The sequence below is a fragment of the Eurosta solidaginis genome, chromosome 2 (genome assembly GCF_040869045.1).
Source record: "Eurosta solidaginis isolate ZX-2024a chromosome 2, ASM4086904v1, whole genome shotgun sequence".
Lineage (NCBI taxonomy): Eukaryota > Metazoa > Arthropoda > Insecta > Diptera > Tephritidae > Eurosta > Eurosta solidaginis.
Genome location: NC_090320.1, coordinates 55,971,354 through 55,993,972, shown reverse-complemented (window position 1 = coordinate 55,993,972; position 22,619 = coordinate 55,971,354). Strand labels below are relative to the sequence as shown.

General features: G+C 36.6%; 1 protein-coding gene across 1 annotated transcript in view; it reads right to left on the bottom strand.

Annotated features, from left to right (window-relative positions):
* Nhe3 (Na[+]/H[+] hydrogen exchanger 3) overlaps positions 1-22,619 on the bottom strand; it is a 96,551-nt gene that overhangs the window by 43,727 nt on the left and 30,205 nt on the right. The window contains exons 2-9 of the mRNA XM_067765371.1: positions 12,501-12,625; positions 12,242-12,436; positions 10,372-10,661; positions 10,143-10,284; positions 8,268-8,576; positions 8,096-8,207; positions 7,866-8,019; positions 7,753-7,804 (exon numbers count right to left, since the gene is read on the bottom strand). Coding sequence (XP_067621472.1) covers positions 7,753-7,804; positions 7,866-8,019; positions 8,096-8,207; positions 8,268-8,576; positions 10,143-10,284; positions 10,372-10,661; positions 12,242-12,436; positions 12,501-12,625 — 1,379 coding nt within the window. The remainder of the gene's footprint in view (positions 1-7,752; positions 7,805-7,865; positions 8,020-8,095; positions 8,208-8,267; positions 8,577-10,142; positions 10,285-10,371; positions 10,662-12,241; positions 12,437-12,500; positions 12,626-22,619) is intronic.

Sequence of the window (22,619 nt, the reverse complement as noted above, 5' to 3'; positions counted from 1 at the left end):
AGCTGTTGTGTGTTACTTTTGATTTTGCCACCTACTTTTGAGTGTAAAAAATTGTCCCGCTACTTTCGGGTAGAATACCAAAAGGGTGCAAAAGTTGCCACATGATTTCGTGACTGTATGGAATAATGTTGTTACCACACTAGAAACGGGGCGTAAGTATTAGTTCGATAGTAGCTAGTTTATCTCCAGTAATAAAATCGACAGTTCCGATTTTTATATTTCATATTTAACATATACATATGTACGTATTTGAGAAATAGGCCACCAACAAAAAAACTGCTACCAGCTTTAAGGAGCTTCGACTATGAGTATGCTCTTTCCCCCCACACTTTCCCACCACTCCGGAACTATCAAAAAAGGGGATAATATCGTACTAGAAGCAGCATGTAGAGTTTATATCCGGTTCGGAGCCAACGAAATATTAGCAAGAAAAGAACTAGATCTAAGCTATAAATTTTAACACAAGTTCGGAACAATCGCAAAAGTGCCAATAAAGAACCAATTCTAAACTCGATATTTTTATGTAGTTCGGAACATGTGAAAAGCTTTTAGCAGCGCGGACAATTTCCACCGTACCAAAACAATTTCAAACATACCAATGAAAACTGTTAAAGTAGTTGCTGTTGTTATGACAGATTTCTGTGGCACGATAGTCATAAGAACAAAGTAGTGAGGTGCTACAACAACAACAACAACAGTCAGCGCCGTGAGCGTAAGTTTCTCTTCAACCCAGATATGCCAAATGTCCTATATAAAGGACACCCAAGTGTGCTTAAGCAGCGTTTCTTTATTTATTAAGAATAAGATAATGTTTCACACGCCCATAACCAGCAGCTAACAGTGGATAGAATATTTCACACACATAGACGGCAATAAAGCTATAGATATATATGTATATAGCTAAATAACCAAGTATGAGATACAACTGTTCCAGAAGGCATGCTCGTGAAAAGTCTAGACCTTAGGAGATATGGGAGAACGAGGTAACCGAGAGTATAAAAGGAGCACGAGTTGATGAATCAGGAATGAGTTTGATTTTAATACGCTATACGTTAAGAAGTACTAAATAAAGACCCAAAATGGTCTGCTGGTACTGAATATAGGAGTTATTTATTCGACAGTTCAGCGATTCGAACGTTAACAGAAGGTGCATAATAATCAGAAATTTCTAAAAATCGTTACAATACGTAGGACACTGGGCATATATATCTACTACTTCATACTTAGTTAAGAGGATTTTCTCGGCGTCCTCCGCCTACCACACCAGACGTCCTGGGTGCACGCCCCGGGTAAAGTAACATCAAAGTTTTAGAAACAAGTAGTGTTTGGCAAGCACTCCGAGTGTATTTCTGCCATGAAAAGCTTCTCAGTGAAAACTCATCTACTTTGTAGATGCCGTTCGGAGTTGACATAAAACATGTAGTTTCCATCCCGCCAATTTGTAGGGAACAATTAAAAGGAGTACGACGCAAATTGGAAGAGAAGGTCAGCCTAAAATCCCTTCGGAGGTTATCGCGCCTTACATTTATTTTTATGCTTTAAAGCTTATTCTCGTTTGAACAATCAATGGGGCTGAGATGGCTATACATTGTTGAGCCGAGGTACAGAACATTTAGTTTTCGTTTAGAACACGCCGAAGGAAGTATATTGTACTACTATTCGGAAGAGCACTTTTAGAGTGGTCTCGTTTTATAAACACTTAATGATTTTCTGCAACTTTTACAGTTTTGAACAAATGAGACCGACTGATATTCTTATAAATTGAGGCATATACCTTCACCGGCTATGGGAAGGCCATTATAGGAATGCTCAAAGGATCTTTATAATGACCTTGTTTGCCAAAAAACCAATTTGATTTCATCTTGTCTACTGGAAACTCTCGAATATTTACTTTTTAAATCCCTTTGATACATTTTCTGAAACCGCTTGACAGTATACTATGTGCCCAATGTCCTATATACCACAGGACGGCTATAAAATCCATTTTTTCAGAGAGATTCAAGGGATTTTCCTAAACCTGTATTAACAAAGACTTTTCATTGTAATGTTAACCAAATATAACTGTAAAGCGTTTTGCAAAAAGTTACGTGCTTCTGATGTGCATTCGCATAATATCGACAGTTGTTCACTGTTGAAATAACCAATGAAATCAGTTCTTTTAACAGAAAAATATAATAATTGTGAATCTGTAATTTTTACAGAATATTGCTAACTTTAGAACAACAGTCGAAAACTCGGTTCAATTAACCATCATGCGATGAATTTTACTGAATAACTGTTAATTTCACAACAACAAATCCCATTTGTTGACTTTACTAGTTTCATTTCTTTCGGTGTGTGTATTTTTTGATGATAAAATATTTTTGTAAAAAAAAAAATGAAAAAAAAAAATGTTCAAAATCTAATTAATTGTTAGAAACAACCATAACAAATACTCAAAGTCAATTCAGCTGCAAAAAAGTGTATTAACTTAAAAAAAAAAAAACCACGCAGAAACAACAAACAACCCATTCGTTAAACTTCCAATGCATTAACAATTTTTTTTTTAATATGTATGTCTGTATGAAATTAATGAATGATTAGTACACATACCGCACCCGCTGTGTTTTCCATTGAGTTATAAACCTTTATTGGATTAACAGTTAATTTCGTTTTTGGTGTATAATTGGCATTTGGAAAGTTATGTTTTTTTTTTAATTGCAATTAGCTTGATGTGTGATATGAGGCCGAAGGAAAGAGTAGGCGATAGAAAAAATATGAGAATTGAAATAGCAACATAGAAAATTAATTAGTTTGGTAAATAGGAATTGATCTATAACAATACATTTAAATAGGTGTAGAACAGAAATAATTATGTACACAATTAGTTTACTTTACTTTTCTGAAAGAACCTTATCCTCTCACTTCTTTATTTATAAAAGATACAAAGTGACATTTCCACTTTTTATTTTTTTAATGTGTAAACATCTATGCTCACGGTATGGGGGAATCCTGAACTTAAGCGTAAAATTAAAGTTTAAGCGTAAGCGTAGGATTAGTAGTGTGGGATATATCGTAGGTCCAATGCCAAAGTCACGAATGTGCATATTTGATGTTTTGAGAAAAACGCGTAAGACATTGTTAAAAATAGAGATTTAATTTTGTATTTTTCAACCACTATTGGAAGTTTTACTTTTGTAAACCACTAAGTAATTTAATTGTAAAATTATTTAAAAAAAATTTTTTTTTTCAAAAAAATACACATTTATTGTTTTGGCTTTGCAAAATTTGACATATATAATATTTCGGTAAAACAAAAATGGCACATTCGTGACTTTGGCATTGTACCGACGATATGTATGTAGAATAGTGGCCGGCAATAATTTAAATACACGTGTGTTATAGCTCCGACACATAAGCAGTTTTTCATATAGATGAGTTTAACACAAGCTTATGCATTATGAGTAGATTGCACGTATTTTTATGGAGAACGGTAGATTGAGCTACACTGGCGCCATCTGATATTGAAATGCAGCCAACTCCCAAATTTTGTTCCAAGCAAATCATAAGAATTTGACATTTGCTTTGGATAAGGGTGAAACTGAAATACTGAAATACTTGAAAACTGCAATATAACAAATGAATACGACACAAAATATGTTAGCAAGTATTTTTGTTGTATAGGGAGAATGTTTATAACAGTGCTTCGCGAAATTTTGTATGTGAATGGGCAAGGCGTAATAAACTTCAATTGCTAAGTCTGAAGTTCCTTCATATTTACAAACGCAACATCTTGGTTGATTGTGGCGATGTTATTCGAATGCATAATACTATTTTCACACAGACGGCTTATTGAATAATAAAGGCAGTTTTCTACATTAAGACGCTTATTGAGCTCAATCTTCCCTACAAAATTCGAATCTATAATTATTTCATTAGTAGCTAATCGAATGCCTAATGAAGTCAAAAGCACAATGCAACTCTGTTGGCCGCGTTACGCTTCTTAGTTTTTGGTGTGTTCAGTGCTTAAAAATGTTATTTGTCAAAGTAAATATCATTGTCTGCATGGCGGAACGATACAAGGTGGCCTTTTTTATTTGATTTGATACATCAACTACCGGCGCAGTACGATTTTGACATTTGTCCATCGAATTTACAAGTACATGGAATTTTTTTATGTTTGTAGGTATGTCACCATGCTGCTACCTTGTATCGTTCCGCCATGATTGTCTGTCATATAGCATTGTCATTTTATTCGCTTAACATTTCATCCTTCATACTAATCGAGCAGTTACTTCTGTGTGAAAGCAAAAAATTTACGATTTCATTAGAAGGTGAAATGAGATCATTAAGTTTCTGTGTGAAAACAGTATAAGCTTGTGTTAAACACATCTATATGAAAAATGTCATTGTACCGCGGCCTTCAGTGAGAGCTAGAGCACGAGCATCCCAGCTGGAAATAAGAGTTAAAACTGCAACATGCAGATGGTGAATTTATTAAAAACATCAAAATTATTTAAAAATTTAATTTTTGATTCAGAAATAGTTTGAAATATTTCGAAGTCCCATTACTCATCAAGTTGTATTCGATTCCAAGGGTAACCGATATTTTTACGTGTGAAAGCATATGAAATTTGGTTTGTTAAACCGGCTTAGTACTACAAACAACACAAACATAGAGCCGATCAGTCGCTTAAAAAATCATTTCCACTATTACCGTTTACAACTCAACTCTGTTTCAGTTGAAATTTTGCAATCTGGTATTAAAGATTACAACCTAACCTGTCAAAAACACTGTCGGTTGAAGTTGCCTGATCTAACAAATTTTTGTGGCATTACCGTTTGTGTAGTTGTCAAAGACATCAAAATTTGACAACTGATTACTAGCAGTTGTCTCATACAATTTTGCAGTTGTTTTGAAAAAAGGTAACGTTTTACAAGACGGTTCACCACCTAATTTTTAACAAACATTTTCAAAGTTGGTATCAAAAGCCACGTTTCGACCTGCGTTTTTAGAATCCGAAAGCAAAAATTAAAAATTTAATTTCTGTCATATCATTTCGGTTCAAATTTTCACGTGAATGTTGTATTTTGCCAGATTTTTTGTACACACGCAGAAAGGTGTTGGACCCACCCAGGGTTATTTTTACAAATCGCGGCCGAAGGCCACCAACGCAGAAAGGTGTTCTGTGCAAAAAAACTATGAATCGGGCCTCATATTTCGAACCCTCTCGGGGCCATTGTATGGATTTTTGTAAATACCTTTTTAGAAATAAAATTTTTAATTTCCGCTTCCGGATGCTTAAAACGGATGTCGAAACGTGTCTTTTGATAACCTATGATACTTTTTGAAAAAAATTTGATCGGGCACCTATTTGTAAAACGTTGCCGAAAAAAAAAAAAATAATAAATATTGTAAACTTTACCAAGTAGCGCAACTAACAGCTGATCGCTCAAAATTTGTACACAAACACAAACATCACTAATGGCCATATTACGGAAATCTTAGGGAAATTGAAGTTAAATTTTTAAACAGACATAAAAGGTTTTTTGGAATATATAGCATCTAGGACACCTTGATTGCAGTAATTGAAAGAAAATGTTTGCTTATACTCAAGTATTTAATTATTTTTTCTAAATATATCTTTAATATTGATGCAATGATTGAAGTTATATTAATTCAATGCAACTCTGCTCTTCCTACTGTTCTTCATTCCATTCCATTCGAGTGTTTCTTTCACTGAATTCGAGTGTCCTCCACTCTATTCGCAACATAACCTCAATTTAAGCTGTCAAACTATATAGTAAACAATGATAATAAAACTAAGAAATTAAACCTTTTTTAAATTAATTTAAACAAACTTTGTAATCAGCAATTTTTTACACATTTATAGAAAAAAACAAGTTTTCAACCAAGGATTACATTGAACAACTTATGAGCGGTTTTTGTAGCGCTGGAGGCATATGGGTTTTAATCCACTTCATACAAATATGCTCCTCAATATCTAAAACCTCTTTATTAACTTTAGATGTTGTCCAATTCAACACTAAAATCATTTCCACATTCCATTTTTGATAGCAGCCGTCAGCAAGGAGTGTAGTTTTAAAATAGGGGCGCAGCCGCCCCTCGAGCTATATTCTTCCTTACTTAACCGAAAATAACTTACAAATATGAAAAATAACTTCATTAGAAGCTCATCATTTGTCACTTAAACATTTTCTTACTTGGTGCTTGGTAGTTCCAATGGATTGGAGTGATCAGGCGAATTTTTTCCGTTTTTGCGACATGTCAATTTTGTCACCAAAATTTTCATCGTTATAAAATAAATCTAATATTATTTAATTAATATCCATTTTGCTATTAATAAAAAATCACTTTGGCAAATGCTTGAATTTCCGCCACAAATTGATCAGCTGTTCATTTATCTGTCAAATCATCACATTTTTAGGTTGGCAACATCAATTCAACTTCAACTGAAATAAGTTGTAATTCGTAATACCAAACTCAACGAAGTTGAATTGTAAACCATAATAGGGGCATTTATATCAAATTTATATTATGTAATTTGATAACTCGTATATATATATCTCGTCGAGCAGAAATGGGGAACACGCAAAAAACCGCCGAGAACAAACCGAAAACTCGTCGATAAACATAAATCGATAACACGCCAAAGGGTTTCGGGTCCAATTTCGGTTTTGGTTTTTCATCTATCCTTTTATGTCTCTCCCATTTCATTACTTTTTTCCCTAACTTTCCTTCTCTTCACTCCAGTTCCGTTCGTTTACTTTCCTTTCCTCACACCCCTCCCACACACTATGCCTACACTTACCCTGAGCTTACATTCTGCATTCCCTCCTATAACATACCAATTCCACACAAAACGCCTGCACTTACGCTTATATCTGGATTCCGCCCCAACATATTGTAACCAACACAGCAGACCTTTCTTTTTCGAATTTATTGGAGTTTTCGTAAGTACCCTGAACAAATTACATACAAAGTAAAAATTGCGCCCAACGTAGGGCTCACTTATGTGGCTTTGTTCATGGCTTTTCGCCAATAATATTGTGGATAACAGGAGCCTTGTCAAAAAAAACTACGATTCATAATCGATGTTCTCAACAGTCTATCATGTGAAGTGTAGGGTTTTTTTTCGTGGTAAATAATTCACTGGAGTAACTACTTTGCAATGACGGTATATATGCAGAAACGTTTGAGCTGGCTTCTAGGGATTATCTTACAAAACACCATAACCTGTTATTATTTATTAGTGAAGCAAGTGAAGCAATGAGAAGAGGGAGGATATGATATGGAACAAGACTGTTGACTTGGGACCTTTATAATGACTATGCATCTTTTTAGAACAGTTTTTCTGTTAAAAAGCTAATGCGTTTATGTTGTGGGTGTGCAAGAATGCTGTATGTACAATGCAATTTTTTAAACAGCTGAGTACGGAAGAAATGACATGCTTAATTTTTGAGTTTTAGACATGGTTGATCAAGTATGTTATGCAAATATTTTTAGAAAAAAAAGTATATAGCGATCACTCTAGTACAAATGCACATACTTAAACAACTTAGACTGAATTTTGATGGATTTTAAATTTAAACTTATGTAATAAAAATTACAAATTCGCAGGCATATTAAAGCCAAAAGCTATCATCATACACAATCATTTCTTAGATAATTTAGTTTTGAAAAACGAATCCAAAACCAATACTTTAGTTACACAATAAAAATTCGGATAAGATATAGAAAGCAATACTCACACTGCGTACACGATAATTATTGAGTTGTTCAGTCTCTTCATCAACGCCAACACTGTATAAATAGAAATGAAAGTATTTCTTGCAAATTTTGTCTACCCATATTTAAAACTTACGGTATTTTAAGCCAGTTCAATAGGAAATTAGATGCGCCACCTTGTATTACAACTGTAAATATAACAATTAACGATGTCGTGGTCAACATGGTTTGACGTGCCTCCGAAACTGTATTTCTTATAGCCAAAGCAAAGGACATGGCGCCACGCAATCCTATATACAAAAGGGGGAAAAAAATACTACACCATATAGCTGATATATAATGCTGTGTACATGCTTTATTATATACCTGCAAAGAAGAGCATATGTTGAAAATTTGAAGAAATTTTTGGTTTACGATTCAAATTCAATAACCACGATAATGGATAAATATTTACAGCGCGTCCAATTGCGGCGGTGATCTGCGGAGTATGAAAGCCGAGAATTAATACAAACTTTACTTTATTGTTAGGATTACTTACGAAGCCGGTTACTATGAAAACGGCATCAAAATGATGTTTCGGAAACGTGAACATCGAAACTCCAATATATGAGAATATGAAATTTTCTGCTAAGAAATTCAATAATTCGAATATTTCCTTTGTACGCGTGCGTGAATCTTCTGATAAATTATTATATGTATAATGCGCTTGACAAATACCACAAAATAGCACAGCCACAACGCCAGTCAGTTCAGATGCTTCCGCGATTAGAAAAGTGCTGTATGACATGAGCACAAAGAGAGCAGATTCGAGTAGCGGGAACTCACGTACACGAGTAAACTTGGTCAAGTGCAGTAGTAGTTAAGGAAAATTTTGTATGAATTTTCTGAAATATTATAAGCACGCCCACCCCATTTGTCAATTTGGTAAAACTTTTCGAAACCGACGCATGCGTGTTAAAATAATAAAGATAAATATGCCTACATATACCCAGAGAGAGCAAGGTAAATGGAAATGAGTATGGTATATTAATAATAATTTGGCGCAATAGACCTACGAATGGACTGAATAAAATTGGAGTAATTTCTCACAAGAAAGGAGATTATACAAACTGCGCCAACTATCCTGTCAAGCATGTTGTTGTTGTTAACAGCGCTTCGCCTCGTTCAATGGGTGCGACCACGAACAACAATAAAAACGGAGTCCAAGGAAAAAAACAGCGTAGGTTCCGTAATACAAGTGAAAATATGGTTGGCGTCATGTCGGCACACATCGTATGCAGGACATACATTACATAGTCGGGATTGATGGGCAAATAAAAAAGTGTAACCTTTTACAGTATCCAGAACGAAGTTGGGTTAGACTGACTCGTGTCTACCTTGGTAGTTTGCTTTCTTCTTTTGCAAGGGTTGGATAGTGCATATTGATAATGGGGAGGTGCCGCAACTCATCATAGTGCCTACGTAGATATTTCCGTATCCCTCTTGGATGCGAAGCTAGATCAAGGAGTTCTTTACAAATTGCTTATTCTAAAATCTACCATCGACCAAATTTTCACTATGCGCCAAATCGTGGAAAAACCCCCGGAAAAGAGAATTTTAACACATCACCTCCTCGTCGGTTTTAAAGGCGCCTTCTACAGCACGAATTGAGTTTGAATTTGGTTTTCCCTCTGTTCAATATGATTTGAACAATACCACAACTTAATCAGAATTGGGAATGACATCTCCGAGGTCTTAGAAGTTTAACGAGGTTTCAGATAGGGTGACTACCTATATTGCAATTTCTTTACCTGCTGATATCAAGCAAGGAGTCAGCGCATTTGCGTCCTTAATTTTGATACTGTAAAGGGCTTTGCCAATAAATTCAGCATGGGCGCTGACAACATTAGTTTAGACGGCTCAATAAGTCTCAGTTAGCTTGGGTAGGATTAAACGAAACATCATCACTAACGCAGACAGAAATTCGCTTTGTGAATCTCATAAGTCGTTACCAAAAACGTAAGTCACTCTTGCTGGTGTTACAACAAAACCACTCAGGCTTACGCGAACCGATCAGGACAGTCTTATCGCTGATATGAATTCGGCACACTTCTGAACTAGCACCAGATACTAGGCCGACAGTCATAAAAATCGTTCTCAAGATAGTCTTGTAACTAAAGCTGCTAGCACGCCAGGGAAAGGACACCACCCTGTTTAAACCTCTCCATGGCAATACCTTCAGGGCACATGGCTACTCCAAAACTTGCATTTTCTTACTTTTGAAATATAAGAGCTAACTTTCTTTTACAGAATTTTCAATATCGAAATTCTGTATCTAAACATATTACTATTACTACACATGACTAGCCACTATATATACTACTGGCTACAAATACTTCACTCTAACCAGCATTAGTTAATTAAAAAAGGATATCAATGCCGTAAAACAGCCCATCGTAGCACCAATTAATAGCGACAACATAAATATACCAAAGAAATCGCTCAACGATCTGAAGAAAGCATTCGTTTCAAAACCACCAGTACTGGAGTAATGCTCGCCATAATTTTGTATAGCGCTGTAAAGATAGAAGAGGTTAATAAGAAAAAGAAAAAAAGGTCAGCGTCTAAGCCAACACATTTCAAACTTTCACTATAATAATTACCCGCTTAAAACAATGGCAACTGCATCATTTAATACAGATTCACCAAACACAAGCGCATATAAATTTACATCCACATGTAAATCATGGAATATAGCTAATATTGTTAGTGGATCTGTTGGTGATATCAACGCTCCAAAATACAGCGTGTCCAGGAATGTGAAACTACTACTTAAATATTCTGGCATTAGTTTCACACAGCCGTACATAATAGCGCCGATTAGGAACGATGATAATGTTGTGCCCAATATGGCGAACATCAATATGGCACCCAAATTACGAAAAAAGTATTTCTGAAACGAAAATATCGAAAAAATAATTAACGCAGCGCAGCGTCAATATTTGGATGATAAACCAGCGCGGCTACTAGGTATTGTGGAGCGAAAGGCAATTCAAATAGAAAGTTTTGTCAAAGATAATAAAAAATACCTTTTTTCAAAGTAGCCTTTAGATTTTTCCCAACGGTTTTTGGTATGCTCAGTTTGAAATCGGCTAGGTTTCGCTCCATTAGCTCTGCTGTTCAAAATGTGTGAAGGACACAACTTTCAGTTATAATCGGCATTTTAACTCATTTTGTTTTTTTTTTTTTGCTTATTGCTCTGTCATCCAGTTTTAAACTAAGTTGTTATTTTCATCTACCAACTTACTGGGAAGTAGACAATTTCGGCGTTAGAAATAAAGTCAGCACTGGTCCTTGAGTGCGTAGAAAAGCTGAATCAATTATGAGCACACAACGTAGTATTGTTGGACTGGGTCCCAATATCGTAATCTGTTCGCCACCAGCAGAACTGTTTTCTGCCATGTTCGATTGTCACCGAATTCTTAAGTAAGTCTAACCCTTGATCTGAGCACCGCCTATCAGATTTTTTCCTCCCACGGTGTATTGCAGCAGGGTTCTGACTCGTATTCCAAATTTTAGTCTTTAGCATAGTGGGAAGTTACTTAAAACTGATTCCAACATTCTTAACTTTTGTATGGAAAACAGGCAGACACGCCAGAAAGTGACCTAATAGGTTATGTTTGGCTCAATAAAGACCTCATAAACTGAATGTGTGTGTCCATAGTGTTACCAGAATTGTATGAGAACCAAATGGAAAACCCCCAATTAGGTACCAGGACTTAAGTTATAGAATAACTCCGTCCTCTTCAAATACTGGAAGTTTTCCAGAACCTAGCTTAATTGCTGCCTCGAGATCTGACAACTCTGCCGCCCCTAGTAGCTAGAGCCTTGAACTCGCGAGCGCCGGACACGAACACAGAACGTGCTTCACCGTTTCTTCCTGCAGCTGGCACTTTCCACATCTACTGTTACTGACGAGGCCTAACTTATAAGCATGTGACGCCAGAATGCAGTGTCTAGTTAGTATGACTATCGTGAGCCTTCGCGTCTCTTTAGAGATATGAGTGAGTCTAACGTCGAAGAATTTTCACATAATCTAAGACATATTGCAGCCCGCGTTTCTGTCCACGCTTTTCCTGCTTGATGGATCATATGCAACTCCTGTCCCTTTTATTTCTCCTAAACGGATTGGAACGTTTACCGTCGATGAATTCATTGCCCGCCTCCAGAATTGCTGCTGCTTTTTTCACAGCTACAGTGTCTGCCTGAAAGATACTGCAGTGATCTGGCGGCTTGTAGGATCTTTTTATTTGTGGTTCGACACACGGTAAATCGATAGTAAAGAAGTTATTCCGTTCGCATGAGCGCAGATAGAGAGCAGAGATGGTGTACTTTTAAACCAACTAGTTCAGAACTAATAGAGAAATACCAATGCTGAATTCAAATTAAGACCGAATATGGCTTGAAGCAAAACAAGTTGCAATTAGTTTCCAAAAAATGTCGTTCTTCTTATATTATATTTGATTTGCAAACCTTTTTTAAACTATAGCCTGCATGAAAAATGATTGGCGGTAGTATTATGTTGAAAAAAATCTCTGGATCAAATGTGGCCTTCAAATCGATTTCGTTCTCATCAACATCGTAGACTTGGCCGCGAAAAACATACGCATACGTTTTGTTGGGTATTGGCTCTTTGTCGGTGGTATTTGGCGCCAATTTTCCAGGAAACTAAATATCAATTTAAATAACGAATTAAAAAAAAGTTAACAATTAATTAAATTGCACCGTTTACCTTCATCCATAAGGTGTCTGGTGGTAAAGTTTGATTGAATTTAGGATCACCTGCGGGATCAACTTCCAAGTGCACAAGTGGCGTTGAGGTACCGGCATATCGTATAACAGCGCCAACAATAAGTCCTGCCATTTATAAAATAAAATAAAAACACATTTTTAAGTTGAAAGTTAAGTTTTGAACTAATTTTATAAACTACCTAACCCAAACTTATAAAAATGTGTTGAATGATTTTAATTGAAGTGATATGCAAAACGAAGGTTCGATGTGATCATGTCAAATCGTTTCCTATTCAGGGCAAGTGCTGTCAACATTGACAACACAATCCGCAAATCTAGGGGGAGTATCTTTATCGCCATGACAAAAACTACAACATACAACTGGTCTTGACTGTCGCTCTACTGGTTTTGCTTTAGCTGGACTGGATAAAAAGACATACAAAATTGGCCCAGCTGTGAATTATTGTCATTAGAAATGGCGTCATGCACCTGGACTACCTTGGCATCCTTATAACTTGTTGACAGTTAGTAGTTCGAAAAGGTGAAAGGTTTCAGTATAATAATGAAAAATCGTTATTCTAATTTTAGTCAGTGAATCATTCTGTCAGCAGGATAATTTCTCTTGCGAAAAGGTGATACATGGGACTTAGTAGGTAACTCACAATACAAATCTTTCTGTCAAGTCGCTTAACAAATCCATCCTTATATTAAGATAATGACACCACCAGATCAGATCTTCCCCGGAATGTTCGAATGAAATGTTTACAGGAGTATTTATGACCCTGACTTTAACACTTGTTTCGCGAAGACAGTTGTTCTTAGCTCTGCAGTTGAAAATTTCAACTTTCACGAAGACGCTCATCGATATCGCTGCGACCCGAAAGGTGGTCATCTTTTTCAAATTAAAGAAAATTAGAAGTAAGGTCCTTTGAAAGGTAATAGTTGCTTGAATAAAACTTCAACAAATCCACTGAAAATTTCACTTTATCGGCGGCAGCGACGTTGGCTCTATTATATACCGGCGGCGGCGATGTGGACGGCGTGCCGGCATACGTAGGTATTCTTACTTTAAAAAGTTTGATTTTACTATTTAAAAAAATAATATTTAGGAAAGGTTTTGTTTGTAAGTATTTAAGGAAATCAACGTTTTGGCCATTTCGGAAAGATCCGGGGGGTTTTGCCCAAAATCTCGTAGATCGTTCAAAAATTTTCAGGAGTAGCTTCTTACGGAGGGATTGTCCCTCGTTCACTTACTCCAGTGAGGATTCGAACCTAACCCCGATCTTTGGAATTGAAAAGAAATAGAGATACATAAAATGGTCACACTTTTGTGTGTATATCTCGTGCAAAGCGTAGTTTCACCTGGGGCTAACTCCTAATAATCGTCGCGAACACAATTTCTTTAGATAATTTTTAGTTCCTTGGCGGTCACGCACAAAGGCGACTTATGGTTGGTATGTAATGGTCTATTAATGACTCTCGTGGCACAGGGCGCCTCCAGTAGAAGAAAATGTAGGCCAAAGTTTGCAGACGTTTGTATTCACAACATTGATTTCAATAGTATTCGTTAAATGAAAACGATATTTTAGAATGAAAGTCGACCGATTTTAAGTTGAAAGATGTTAACTGCAGTTTTCCGGCCTTATGATATAAGAGCTCATTATGGTTGACCGCGTAGCTTCAGTTTGCAGACTAGTTCGACTGTCCATTTTCACATTAGGGTAGTAGCACATACGGTCATAAGTTCGACTGTCTTGGGAAAGTTTTTGCTTCACCACTTTGAGTGTTCTTGCGAAGGACAAAGCCTCACCTGGTAAATATATGTGCCTACGTATTCACATTTGTATAAGGAGCCGTAACGTGTAGGTGATATTTAAACTTGGTTGATAGGCTATAATCAATGTGATTCACTCCAAGGGACTAGTTTTTGGATAGGGCCACCAACTTTAGGAAATGTTACACCGGGAGACTTGGGTGTTGAAGGATGAAGGGTGAAAATCAAAAAATTAACATTTCAGACGCTATTGTATAGTTTCGCAAATAAATATTTGAATGTAAGTCCAAGTGATTTTTCAAACCCTTCTCATACGTACATATATCCTCAACTAAGCATAAGTATGAGGTAAGAATCATTTCAAAGGAGTGTTTATGTCCCTAGAACCTACTAGAGGATTTCGGCACCATTTTTTGGGTAATTTGCTTTTTTTTAACAACTTGAAGACAATTTGAAAACTTGGGTCATTTTATTTGAATTCATTGTTCATTATTAATTTTTTTTAAAAAATATGCAAAGTGAGCATATAAATTTATTATATAACTTTTCTTTTAGTGTTTTGTTTTAATAACTTGGTGAATTGGGCGATGCAAAGTGCGTGTTAAGCTGACATCGAAAGCCCCTGTTTTTTTAAATACTGGCAGTGATGCGCATCCGTTGATACCACTTTCGGCCATATCCGACCGATTTTCGACATGAAAAATAAATGGCCTAAACAGTCTTAAACGAGTAGACAATATAGTGAACGCGCCGGCCGCCGCCGCCGCCGCGCCAATATTTTTGACATTCGTATATCTCTAGTGGGAATATCAGAGAAGGTTGAAAGGTGAGAATGAAAAGGCAAAAAATTGTAAGCACTTCCTTGGTATAAATGGATAAAAATGATTTTCAAACTTTAACGATAGCTATTGTAAGTTGGGATGGGTCCCAATAGCTAGGTAGTAACTACCTCGAAAGCAACAACCTTGAAAGCTGCAAGTCAGAGAGGGGACGTTACAATGGCTATGTGCCAACTATGGAAGTAGGATATAAACCAAAGAGAGATAACGCTAAGACTGCAGCTTTTTCGGAGCTGCCAAAGGGAGATAACACTAACAGCCCAATACTAAAGAAAAATTTCTTGTGAGTTTTTATACTCAGCTGAGCAGAGCTCACAGAGTATATTAATTTTGTTCGCATAACGGTAACCTGTAACGGCATAAACTAATTGAGATAGATATAGACTTCTATATATCAAAATGATCTGGGCGAAAAAAGAAATTCATATAGCCATGTCCGTCCGTCCGTCCGTAAGCAAGATAACTTGAGTAAATTTTGAGGTATCTTGATGAAATTTGGTATGTAAGTTCCTGGGCACTCATCTCAGATCGCTATTTAAAATGAACGAAAGCGGACTATAACCACGCCCACTTTTTCGATATCGAAAATTTCGAAAAACTGAAAAAGTGCCATAATTCATTACCAAAGACATGAAAATGAAAGCGATGAAACTTGGTAGGTGGGTTGAACTTATGACGCAGAATAGAAAATTAGCAAAATTTTGGACAATGGGAGTGGAAACGCCCACGTTTAAAAGAAGGTAATTCAAAAGTTTTGCAAGCTGTAATTTGGCAGTCGTTGAAGATATCATGATGAAATTTGGCAGGAACGTTACTCTTATTACTATGTGTGTTCTAAATAAGAATTAGCAAAATCGAATGACGAACACGCCCACTCTTTAAAAAAAAAAATTTGCCAATCCTTGTGAAATTTGGTAAGGGTCTAGCTTCTATGACGATAACTGTTTCCTGTGAAAATGGGCGAAATCGGTTGAAGCCACGCCCAGTTTTTATACACAGTCGACCGTCTGTCCTTCCGCTCGACCGTTAACATGATAACTTGAGCAAAAATTGATATATCTGTACTAAACTTAGTTCACGTACTTATCAGAACTCACTTTATCTTGATATTAAAAATTGGCGAAATCCGACTATGGCCACGCCCACTTTTTCGATATCGCAAATTTCGAAAAATGACATAATTCTATACCAAATACGAAAAAGGGGATGAAACATGGTGATTGGATTGGTTTTTTGACGCAAAATATAACTTTAGAAAAAACCTTGTAAAATGGGTGTGACACCTACCATATTAAGTAGAAGAAAATGAAAGAGAAAGTTCTGCAGGGCGAAATCAAATGCCCTTGGAATCATGGCAGGAATACTGTTCGTGGTATTACATATATAAATAAATTAGCGGTACCCGGCAGATTATGTTCTGGGTCACCCTGGTCCACATTTTGTTCGATATCCTGAAAACGCCTTCACATATACAACTGAGGGCCATTCCCTTTTAAAACCCTCATTAATACCTTTAATTTGATACCCATATCGTACAAACACATTCTAGAGTCACACCTGGTCCACCTTTATGGCAATATCTCGAATAGGGGTCCACCTACAGAGCTAAGGCCCACTCCATTTTAAAATACTCATTAACACCTTTCATTTGATGCCCATATCGTACAAACACATTCTGGAGTCACCCCCAGTCCACATTTATGGCAATATCTCGAAAAGGGGTCCACCTACAGAACTATGGCCCACTCCCTTTTAAAATACTCTTTAATACCTTCCATTTGATACCCATGTCATACAAACACATTCCAGGGTTACCCTAGGTTCATTTTACTAAATGGTGATTTTCCCTTATTTTGTCTCCAAAGCTCTCAGATGAGTATATAATGTTCGGTTAGACCCGAACTTAGCCTTCCTTACTTGTTATCAGCTAGGAAATATTTCAATCATTAATAATATTCACATCTGGTACTATACTATACAAATACGAGGTGTGACCATTATGTTCTGGGAATTTGTTAATTAAAAAGAAAGAATTAAGATGTAGGAACAATTTTACTATCGACCTTCACAACAGTCTCCATTTAAACCTACACAACGGTTCCAACGTTTCTGCCATGATAGGTAGTCCTCTGTAGTAACCTCGTTAAGCACCATGGTTGCAGCTTCTTGGACCTCCTGTGCGTCGTCGGGATTAATTCCCTTGAGGTGTGACTTTATCTTGAGGAATAGAATAAAGACGCAGAGAGCAATATCGGAGCCATAGGATGAGTAAGGTAATGATGGGGTGCCTTTTTTTTTGCCAAAAACCCTTGCACAACGAGCGAGGAATGGGCCGGTGTATTACCGTAATGCAAGATCCAGTCATTCTTGGTAACACACCAAAAACACGTGCCCGCAGCCTCTCCAAAACGGTAACATACAATCTTCCTAGCCAGCGGGAGTGTAGTCACGATGAATATTGAAAAAAAAAAAACAATCAACCTTGCCTTCAGATGTGACTTTGACATCCTCGCTTTCTTTGGCCGATTCCCACCCTTTCCCACCCACTGTTTACGCATCTCAAGGTAATACTCAAATATCCAAGTCTAATTTCCATTGACTACTTGCTAGGACTTTTCGCCAGATTTTACCTAAAATTGAATCACTACACGTCGCTTGTAAAGTACGTCACACATTTTCAGCTTTAAGCTAGCCAAACCCATATCCCAATCAAAAACTGAAAACGTATTTAATTACAGCATATTTAATGCTAATTTAATACGGGTTAATTAAATTTATTACACTTGTTTTTTTTTTTAAATATCGAGGGTTGGGCTAGCTTAAACTTAAGCTATTAAATTAGCATTAAATATGCTCTAATTAAATATGTTTTCAGTTTTTGATTGGGCATATGGGTTGGGCTAGCTTAAACTTAAACTTAAGCTAGCCCAACCCTCGATATTTAAAAAAAAACAAGTGTAATAAATTTAGCACTGAAATCCAGCGAAGAATCAATCTTGCCAATAAATGCTACTTTGGACTAGGTAGGCAATTGAAAAGTAAAGTCCTCTCTCGGCGAACGAAAATCATACTCTACAAGTCACTTATCGTACCCGTCCTGCTATATGGGGCAGAAGCATGGACCATGACAACAGCAAATGAAGCGGCTTTGGGAGTGTTCGAGAGAAAAGTTCTTCGAAAGATTTATGGACCTCTACGCGTTGGCGATGGCGAGTAACGAAGAAGATTTAATGATGAGCTGTACGAGCTATACGCAGACATCAACATAGTCCAGCGAATTAAAACGCAGCGGCTGCGCTGGCTAGGCCATGTTATGCGAATGAAAGACGATGCTCCGGCCAAGAAAGTGTTTCTATCGGAACCCGCCTATGGAAGCAGAGGTAGAGGGCGGCCCCCACTCCGTTGGAAGGACCAGGTGGAAAACGATTTAAACTCCCTTGGTGTGACCAATTGGCGCCGGTTGGCGGAGCGAAGGAGCGACTGGCGCGCCTTGTTGGACGGCCATAACCGTTTAGACGGTTAAGCGCCAATTAAGTAAGTAAGTAAGTAATAAATTTAATTAACCCGTATTAAATTAACATTAAATATTGTGCAATTTAGTACGGTCACGTTTTTTGATTGGGCTGGAAAGGTTGGGCTAGCTCAGAAGGTGACGAATGAAAAAGTGTTGCCATTTTTTAACTGGCGGCCGCCCTGGTTTGATGGTAGCGTGCTCCGCCTACCACACCGATTATCCTGGGTTCACACCCCGGGGTAAGCAACATGAAAATCTTAGAAACAATTTTTTTCAATTAGAAGAGTTTTTCTAAGCGGAGTCGCCGCTCTACAGTGTTTGGCAAGCACTCCGAGTGTATTTCTGCCATGAAAAGCTCTTAGTGAAAACTCATCTGGCTTGCAGATGCCGTGTCCGCATAAAACAAGTAGATCCCGTGCCGCCAATTTGTAGGACAAATTAAAAGGAGCACGACGCAAATCGGAAGAGAAGCTCGGCCTAAAATCTCTTCGGGGGTTATCGCGCCTTACATTTATTTTTTATAATTTTTATATTTAGTGATCATATTAAATCTTTCCCTAGATGGTTGGGCTAGTACCTCAATAGTGTCTGTTGCTAGAACGTACTGGATCTATATCCAGCAAAGGACCATCAACATCGATAACACTCCGCAAACCTTCGGGAAATGTCATTATATCTACAACAATAGCAACAACAAAATTGATAGTTTTGCAGCTCTGTTATAACGACTAAGAAAAGCGTGCCTGAGCGGAAGGTGGTTACTGTTACTGGTCAATTTTCAACAACTAAGCATCTCGATCTTAAGATTTAGATACCAAATATATTACACTGGGAATAATAATGTTTCAAAAACTTGTTTCGAGGGCGAGGAATATTGGCGTAGCTCACTTTTCCAAAATTATTTAAACCTTGTCCGTTTTTAGCAGGGGAAAGAGCGTCTACACTGCTCACTTTTCCGCAGTTGATTGATCCAGTCTCTAAGTAGCCTAGATACCAAATATTATTAGTCTTTGTCAAATAGTCTCAGAGCTATAGCGATTTAAGAAATGTTTCCCAACATTTAAACAGCTATAATATTAAAAAAGATCTGCAAATTCTACTCGTATTCACAGTGTAACTCTATAAATGCAGTAAATTATTACATTAAGATCTAGTAGCAGCAATTAACATACATAGGTCCAAGAAAACTTCTAGTGTTTGTCAAGATTTCTGGTAGTTTTTCAGTTGGGTCGTTGAGCAAACTTCTGGCAATGCTATGGACTCACTCAGTCTATGTGCAAAAAAAACCGAAAATAATAATTGAAATATGATTATTGAACATTAGCAAAAGGTCGCTCGTGTGGATAAGTACTCTACAAAGTTGAAAGACATTGGGTTTGTACAAGTTTGCTCTGTTTTGAACTAGTTCGGTTTCAGAATGTTTTTTATGTTGTTTAATGGTTTGGCTACAGGGTATTTTATCACTTGTTTTTCTTTTTTGTGAGTCAAGCTATTTTTTCCACTTTTTGTGTGGATATACAAAGAATTCAATAAAAACCTAATCTACATACATATATTATCACTAACTTCATTTAAAACTGTTAGTTTTTTTGTTATGCATGAGTTTGAAAAAAAAAAACACGTTCAAATATTTGAGCATGAGTCAATGATATTCAGTGAATACATTTATGCTAAGTTGATAACATTTTGTTTAAAGCTCTATATTTGAAATACAATACCATAAATACAATTTTTTTATAGTTACAACTTATATGGGAAAAGTAAATTAAAAAGTACCTCCTGTCAAAATTTGTATAATGTGAGTATTTTCTAGTGACGGCTTTGCCACATCACTAATTTTCTCGGGAACAGCCGGAGTCTTACAGCCCAATTCTAAATATTCCCTCGGAATTTTATTCTCGCGGATTTTTTTATTCCCGCGGAAAAATGCCTCCTATTCTTTTCTCCTAGGGAGAACAATAATTAGGGAATAGCAATTTCGAATTTTCGAAGTCAGCTGTTTTGTCAATTGAAATTTCGGTACTCATTTCTCATTTTGTTTAAAAAATTAAAAAGCTTTCGAATTTGTTCGAAATTAAGAAATAAAATATAAACAATGCACAGTATTGCATTTCATATGGTATTCATATGGTGAGTAATGAATTGGTGCCACAGCAACATCAACAGGGGAGCATAAGAAGAGCAAGACGGCGGGAACACACAAATCCGCTGGAATTGCCTGCTTCCATTCAGCAAAGCAATTTTCTGGCGGCCAATTCGAGTTGAATTCGTTTTTCGTCATATGGCAAAAGCTATTTAAGCCTTCTTAAAAAATATTTGCCCAATTTCTGGATGGCTGCATCAAATATACCAAGAGCTCTTCCGTTGCTTATAATATACTTTTCGATTTAAAATAAAGAATATTGTAGTGGAATGTACATATTTTAGCACAAATGTACAAATAAGTGTTCTTTCTTAATATAACCAATTTACTTTAACTATTGTGATGCATTCCCTTTAATTTAGCAAGTGAAAAAATTCCTAAGAAATAGCAGAGAAACCTCCCTCTCACTTACATTCATAATACCTACTTTTCTCCCATAGCCGGTTTCCACTTTTTCGAACATTGTTAACAATAAGAGGAAAGAGGGAAGTGAAAACAAGTAAGGAAGGCTAAGTTCGGGTGTAACCGAACATTACATACTAAGCTGAGAGCTTTGGAGACAAAATAAGGGGAAATCACCATTTAGGAAAATGAACCTAGGGTAACCCTGGAATGTGTTTGTACGACATGGGTATCAAATGGAAGGTATTAAAGAGTATTTTAAATGTGAGTGGGCCATAAATCTATAGGTAGACGCCTTTTCGAGATATCGCCATAAAGGTGGACCGGGGGTGACTCTAGAATGCGTTTGTACGATATGGGCATCAAATTAAAGGTATTAATGAGGGTTTTGAAAGGGGGTGGCCCTTAGTTGTATATGTGAAGGCGTTTTCGAGATATCAACCAAAATGTGGACCAGGGTGACCCAGAACATCATCTGTCGCGTATCGCTAATTTATTTATATATGTAATACCACGAACAGTATTCGTGCCATGATTCCAAGGGCTTTTGATTTCGCCCTGCAGAACTTTCTCTTTCATTTTCTTCTACTTAATATGGTAGATGTCACACCCATTTTACAAAGTTTTTTCTAAAGTTATATTTTGCGTCAAAAACCCAATCCAATCACCATGATTCATCCCTTTTTTCGTATTTGGTATAGAATTATGAAATTTTTTTCATTTTTTTAAATTTTCGACATCGAAAAAGTGGGCGTGGTGAAAGTCGGATTTCGCACATTTTTAATATCCAGATAAAGTGAGTTCAGATAAGTACGTGAACGAAGTTTAGTCAAGATATATCGATTTTTGATCAAGTTAGCGTGTTAACGGCCGAGCGGAAGGACATACGGTCGACTGTGTATAAAAAAATGGGCATGGATTCAACCGATTTCGCCTATTTACACAAAAAACAGTTATCGTCGTTGAATCTATGCACCTACCAAATTTCAAAAGGACTGATAAATTTTTCTTCGACTTATGGCATTGAAAGTATTCTAGACAAATTAAATGAAAAGGGCGGAGCCACGCCCATTTTGAAATTTTCTTTTATTTTTATATTTTGTTGCACTATATCATTACTGGAGTTGAATTTTGCATTATTTACTTATATACTGTAAAGATATTAAATTTTTGGTTAAAATTTTACTTTTACATTTTTTTTAAAGTGGGCGTGTTTGTCATATTTTGAATTTTTATTTAGAACACATATAGTAATAGGAGTAAAGTTCCTTTCATTATGATATCTTCAACGACTGCCAAATTACAGCTTGCAAAACTTTTAAATTATCTTCTTTTAAATGTTGGCGGTGCCACGCCCATTGTCCAAAATTTTACTAATTTTCTATTCTGCATCATAAGGTCAATGCACCTACCAAGTTTCATCGCTTTATCCGTCTTTGGTAATGAAT